We start from the raw sequence: 7500 nt of genomic DNA on the forward strand, positions 1-7500 counted from the left end.
CAGTCTCCCATTCCACATCTAACTGTTGTTTTTCTTTAAAACCAGGGGTCCTCAGTCTTCTCTTGCTTAGGCTTACCGTAGCATGATAAATAGCTGTTAGTGCAAAGACTATTTACTCCAGATTCCTAAAACAGGGGGAATTAAAAAAATAAAGTCCAGAGCTCAAGCAATCAAAAAACAATTAGGGCTGCTACACAATGCAAATATTTGCCGTCAACTAAACCGAAGGACCTGAACCTCACAATACAGTCAGACGGAGTGAGCCATGTTGAGAAATACTCCACATGGTCTTGTGGGGGTGTCTTCGTTTAGCTCAAACTGCACATATAATGAGGAGCTGATTTGTTGTATTTTTGTGTGTTTCCTGTTTAGGATGTTGCAAAACAACCAGCTGGAGAAGCTACCTAGCGAGGATCCTTGGGACCTACCCAACCTGCTGTCCTTGTGAGTATGTTGAGTCTCCTAGCCCCTTAACGCACACTGTTTCACCAGGGGAATACAGTAATAGTCACTGAAAAGACTTAATTACCATAGTACACTGTACTACACCACTATGACAGCGGATAGAGCCTTTAGTAATACATTACAACTTGGTCATTGTCATCCCATACCCTTTCATTTTAATCAATTTTAGTCAAGTGTGACATTTCTCTCTTTTTTGAAAAACTTCTTTTTGTTTACTTTCAACATGTGCAACCCTAAATAGTATCACACTCACAGCACAAGACAGAACAAAAGAAATACATCCAAAGGTGTATGTGTGCTCAAGGAACTCTCCACTCTCTTAATTGATTTGCCCATGGGGGATTTTAGTGAGGGTTCCCACATCAGATTGATTCACAACGTGAGACTGAGGCACCCATGACATCACCTTACATATAAAGTATGACATTTCAGGCACCCGCCCCTTTCTGGACAGAAACGTCACACATACAAAAGCATAATGGATTAATGAAAGGGAGCCAATCAGTGTGCGGTTTACTATTACCTCTACTTGAAGTAATGTCTTGACTTGAACTAATGTCTTGACCCTGCACCCGTTTTAACTTGGATGTGCATGATACATTTTACTGTGTGCCTCTCTCGATCACAGAAACATACCCTTTGGTTTACATTATGGAGCACGACACATTGTAATCAACTGTCAAATCCTTTTGTGTTCCTGTGATATTGTTTAGCTTGTTGATCTGCAATGCATTCCCTCATTTTGTAAACAAGTGACAAACATTGTGTTCTGAAGGAGCCAAATTTGGTCTCACTATTTGAAATGGGTTGCTATGGCTAGGCTATGTTTGACACCAAAGGCTTTGGGCACTGACTTGTTTTGAATGGGATTTCCGCAGTTTGAGTTTAAAATTGGGGACACTTTGTTATTCACTAGTTTTACTACAGCCTGTGATGTGCATAGCTAACAACACAGAAAATGGCCTTGTGTGTGTTTGTGTGTGTGTGTTTGTTTTAATTTGATCTCCATTGGCCTTTACAGTGCAGCAGCTCTTATGCCTGGGGTCATTCAAATTCACAATTGACAAATAGGGCCTAGGCTACAAATATAAGACACACAAAATGACAGTGGACATGACATAGTCCTATGCCTACATGCATAAATGACAGTGGACATGAAATACATAGGCCTACCTACAGTACATTGACAAATAAATAAATAGCCTAAGCAAACAAATAAACAATGCAAACAATATGTAAATTGTAAATAAAAGGCAGTCATGGGTAAGTGGTTAGGGCGCCAGACTTGTTGCCCAAAGGTTGCGGTTTTGACTCCCGCCAGGTTGGTGGGGGAAGTTCTCCCCCATCCTCCTCCTTGTGTGCTGTGGAGTGCTGTGTCACAATGATAATGGGAGTTGGTGTTTCCAATTGGGCTTTCACTTTTCACTTTTTCACTTTCACCATTGAAAGAGATAACATTGTTTCCTTGTTTCTGTCTAATGGGTGGTTGACGTGACGCCTTGTTTTTTCGTAACATTGGTTAAAAACCTACAAAACTGTTATTTTTCCTCTTAAAAACAAATGTCAATGAAATAAATTGTGGTACATTATGTTTCATATTACTCTTAGATGAGAAGAAACATTTTTGTTAAGATTTACTGTATGTAAAGGTTTATATGTCAAATATCCTGCGATGTGACTGTAACATTAATGAAACCTGGAATATACAAACCCCAACTCCGATGAAGTTGGGACGTTTGGTAAACAGTGAATAAAATCAAAATGCTATCATTTTCAAAACATTCAATCTATTCATTAGATGGAGAATAGTGAAAAGACAACATATTAAGTGTTAAAACCGAGAAAAAATATTGTTTTGGGGGACATATGTACTCATTTCTAATTTGATAAATCCAACACGTCTCAAAAGAGTTGGGACGGGGACAATAAATGGCAGCAAATGTCGAGGAAGACTAAAAAAACAAAACAAAAGACAACACTTAACAGTTAAATACATTAACCGATTGATGAATTTATATAAAAAACAGTGTTAATTCCTATCTTGGACATGATTTCACCAGCTTAAATGGTGGGTGTATTCCTTGTCATGTTTTGCAATGTTTTCCTTTCTGTAGTGCTTACAGTGTGACAGTTCTTGACCAAAAGCCCACCATTTTATCACCTGCTGGTCCTTATGATGGAGCCAAACTGTTAAAACATATTAGAGAATGCAATTTGACCTTACTATGTGGCAATAATCGAAGATCTCCCTTCAAAATATAATGCATGAGTGGCTTTTCATGCTGTTTAAACCCATTTATACCATTCAGCACTGTATTTAACTCTACAGATGAGTGAGAACATCTTAACCAATGCACTAGTGCACCCGCATGCCATCATGGAGGCTGACTTTTGAAGCTAGCACTAACACAAGTTGGATGGTCCATTTTCACTGTAGCACAGGATGTGCAATGCTCTATTATTGTCAAAAAAGAATGGACTTCTACAACTTCTGCCGACTTCTGTAAGCAAAGGACAGTTTCCCATGTCTTCTGGGTCTATTTCAAGTGAGCTCAGGTGCTTAGGAGAATGTTACACCCCTGTATCATTTGGACGCATTAAGCATTCTTAATATGGTCAATTTTCAATAGCTCTAATTCCTGGAGTGCTAGAGTGAGACTACAGCCAATATATATTTCATGATGTCATGAACCTATACAATGATTTTAGTAACAAAAATATGTCTTATATACACTCAATCGTGGTAGATCAAAGGGAATTCAAAAATGTATCTAATAACTATGGTAATTATTCCCTTTGCATCTTTAATTGAGTGACTCAGCCTCTCTGTGATGATCTTATACCTGGACACCTATATTGTCCGTCAGTACAATTCATTTTGAAATGTTCTTCTTTGTTGTTTTATCTTATTTGGATGTTTACTAAATTTCACTGATCCCTGTCCCAACTTATTTGAGACGTGTTGGATTTATCAAATTAGAAATTAGTACATATGTCCCCCAAAACAATATGTTTTCTCGGTTTTAGCACTTAATATATTGTCTTTTCACTATTCTCCATCTAATGAATAGATTGAATGTTTTGAAAATGATAGCATTTTGATTTTATTCACTGTTTACCAAACGTCCCAACTTCATCGGAGTTGGGGTTTGTAATATATATATATATATATATATATATATATATATATATATATATATATATATATATATATATATATATATATATATATATATATATATATATATATATATATATATATATATATATAAATTAACCAACAACATTTTGAAGCATTTTGCATGATTGCATAAATATTGACTTTATATTAAGATATGTGAAAAAAAAACTCAAGACAGTAATATTAACTACAAGATCAATTCTGTAACACAAATTGCGTCCTGTGGGGTGACATGTATGTCAATGTTTGTGAACGGGCAGCTGCAAGGGCAACTACAAGGGTCCTAAAGACAGGCTCCTAACCAGTCAGTACCTCAGTTATTGGAGAGTGGTGTGGACGTTTAAGGTGACTATTAACTTCTTAATATGTCTACATATTGCAATGTTTCTGTCACGCAATGCTTAGGTTAATTTTATGGTGTCCTGTGGTGTGACTTCTCTTATAGAAGGAAAACAAGTTTTTTATAAATGAAAACACATTTTAAGATTAAACACAATATCATTATCTAGTTAGCATGAGCTCAGAGGTCAGTCAAGTATACAAAAGGATTAAAATGACCACAATGCAGTGAATTTCCTGTGGTGTGACTTCATGTCATGTGGTGTGACATGCTTATGCAATGTGTTACTCAATCCTTACTTGTTTTTCATGTATCATGCAAGGATATAAGGATACCAGGAGATTTATTTGTCACATTCACACAATTATTACAAGTAATACAGTGAAACCATGCCGTGAAATCACAGTTGTCTGCCAGTACAATGCATAGGCGTGTGTGTGGGGTGGGGGTTAAAGGAATAATAGTACAAAGAGCATGGCGGATATGTTTGTGCAGAATATTAATAATTTGATTGTATCTTACAGAAATGTCACACCAAGGATGTCACACCGCAGGGCACGTTTTCCCAAAAATGGCAAAAATTAGGCGAAATTCCACGGACCACTAAGAGCTTCATTTTCCATATTTTCAATTTTTTCCATGATTTTTTTCAGGAATTGGAAAAACTTCTTTTTTTTGCGTTATGTCCTTAAACGTCAACCACCCTAATACCTTATTCACTCCGCGCGCGCACACGCACACACACACACACACACACACACACACACACACACACACACACACACACACACACACACACACACACACACACACACACACACACACACACACACACACACACACACACACACACACACACACAGGGTCTATTTCAAAGCCACAAACATACTTGCTCTCATGTTGGTCGATGGGGGAACTTTCTGGCAGCAAGTCCTCTATATAAGACCCAAGCCCAGTCACTACCCACTATTCACACTGAGGCGAAACCAGACACCTGTGTGTGTGTGTGTGTGTGTGTGTGTGTGTGTGTGTGTGTGTGTGTGTGTGTGTGTGTGTGTGTGTGTGTGTGTGTGTGTGTGTGTGTGTGTGTGTGTGTGTGTGTGTGTGTGTGTGTGTGTGTGTGTGTGCGTGTGTGTGTGTGCGTGTGTGTTCGGGTGGGGTGGGGGGGTGTGAATGGGAGAGAGGAAGCAAAGCTATCAGCCCAATCTCTCGTAATACTCCTACAAGTTTCCCGAAGCACCAAGTAAAACCAAACAACCTTTTAGAGAAAGAGAGAGATAGAGAGCAAGAGAGGCTGAGTGACAGACAGAGTGAAAGGGAAAGAAGCTGAGAGAAAGAGAGGGAGAGGGAGGAAGCTTTGAATCACAGGGGTAGGTAACTCAAATAACTTGTTTAGCAGCTCGAATCTCTCTATTGCCAATCAGATGCAATAGTTTGCAGTGCAGCAAGGATAGATTTGCCAATTATTGTAATGTGTCCATGAGGTAATGCTTTACAGCGGTGCGTAATACAGCCAGTGCAGGAAAGGAAAGCAGGGCTATTTATACGCCTATTAGGACCATTACGGCTTTCATTAAAACACTTCCACACGGTGGGATTGGGTTCCCAATTTATGCCACACAGGGTGACAGTAAAACAGGTGTTCCATGGCTCTACAAGTGTCAAAGCAGTGAACATGAATTCGACCATGGAGCGTTGTCTCTGTGTGTGTGTGTGTGTGTGTGTGTGTGTGTGTGTGTGTGTGTGTGTGCGTGCGTGCGTGCGTGCGTGCGTGCGTGCGTGCGTGCGTGCGTGCGTGCGTGCGTGCGTGCGTGCGTGCGTGCGTGCGTGTGTGTTGGGGGGGTTGTTAAGAGGCAGTAACTAAATTGAGGAAACTCACATTTTAATAGCATTACATAGCAGATGTTTAAAGCTGTCGAAAAGAGAGGGAAACTGGCCACAAAAAATGTATTGCATTATTTGTCATGCTGGTTGCCCAAATAAAGTGACAGAATAACACAGATGAAGTGGCGCTGAAGTCGTCATTCTTCGTATCCTTTTTCTAGAGGATCTCCAAAACATTCCAACTAGGCATAATAATCAGTTGCAGATGGCTTTCAGATGAGGCAAGTTTGAGGAGGAGTAAAACGTTAGAGAGGGGAATATGTTACTGACTATGTACTGTAGATGTTAATTCTTGGAAAATAGATTCTTTTGTAATTTGCAATTGTCATTTGCAATTGTCATTTAAGATTCTCCATGTCACATTTTTAAGATCGTAGAACCACAAACCCTTGACAGATCATGCAGATCATTATTGTTCCATAGGCCACATTCATTAGAAAATGTCATACTGTAGGGTGTGTGTGTGTGTGTGTGTGTGTGTGTGTGTGTGTGTGTGTGTGTGTGTGTGTGTGTGTGTGTGTGTGTGTGTGTGTGTGTGTGTGTGTGTGTGTGTGTGTGTGTGTTAGGGGTGGTACGGTTCACAAAATTCACGATTCGGTTCATATCACGGTGTCAAGGTCACAGTTTTCGGTTCTCTACGGTTCTTTTTTTTTTTTTTTTAGTTCATGATAAATGGTGCACTGGGAATATTAAACAATATATATATATAACTGGAGTTATAAAGTGATGATGCGCAGGTTGAATTTGACCTTTTGCATGTGTCTGAGAACTGCTCCTTGTGCTAACCTGCGCTTGCACCTAAACTGTCGTCAGCTGATGTGCACTGTCTGAGCGTTCCAAATGTCCTCTCTCAATTTGCTAATAGAATCGGACTTATCACTAAATATCCTACATATGGTTTGCATAGGCTTATAATGTGAAAATGGTGTGATTTTAATTGTGTCATACTCTGATTGGTCTCATACGCTAATGTTTTAATCAAAGAGACTGGATAAGATACTCCTAGAATCTCTGTTTTACATATTTTTCTGGGCAGTACATGAATTGCGGTTTGCCACGGATTGCACGGTTCGGTTCGGTATGTGTGTGAATTGTACGGTTTCGGTTTTCGGTGCGGTTTGTGCCATCCCTAGTGTGTGTGTGTGTGTGTGTGTGTCTGTGTGTGTGTGTGTGTGTGTGTGTGTGTGTGTGTGTGTGTGTGTGTGTGTGTGTGTGTGTGTGTGTGTGTGTGTGTGTGTGTGTGTGTGTGTGTGTGTGTGTGTGTGTGTGTGTGTGTGTTGCCTTACCCCAGCCCATCTGGAAGCCATGAGGCTGCCAGCAGACAATTCCAGCATCCGAAAAAGAAAAGAGCACAAAGATCTCCAATGAGCTGTGAAGGAACCCAATTTCCCATCAGTTACTCTTCCCTCCATCTCCATCTCTCTCTCTCTCTCTCTCTCTCTCTCTCTCTCTCTCTCTCTCTCTCTCTCTCTCTCTCTCTCTCACACTCTCTCCCTGTTAATCACGATTTCTGTCCTTTCCTCCACCTCCTCATCTTCCTTCTCATCATCTTCTTCATTCTCTTCCTCGGTCTCCTCCTCATCTTCCTCTCCTCCTCACCTTTCTCCTTCTCATTCTCCTCTTCACCATC

General features: G+C 39.9%; 1 protein-coding gene across 1 annotated transcript in view; it reads left to right on the plus strand.

Moving 5' to 3' along the window:
* The window catches only part of LOC134457400 (leucine-rich repeat-containing G-protein coupled receptor 6), a 266153-nt gene that overhangs the window by 154584 nt on the left and 104069 nt on the right, over nucleotides 1–7500 (plus strand). The window contains exon 4 of the mRNA XM_063209416.1: nucleotides 373–444. Within this exon, the coding sequence (XP_063065486.1) occupies nucleotides 373–444 (72 nt within the window). The remainder of the gene's footprint in view (nucleotides 1–372; nucleotides 445–7500) is intronic.

The sequence above is a fragment of the Engraulis encrasicolus genome, chromosome 10, assembly GCF_034702125.1.
Source record: "Engraulis encrasicolus isolate BLACKSEA-1 chromosome 10, IST_EnEncr_1.0, whole genome shotgun sequence".
Classification (NCBI taxonomy): domain Eukaryota; kingdom Metazoa; phylum Chordata; class Actinopteri; order Clupeiformes; family Engraulidae; genus Engraulis; species Engraulis encrasicolus.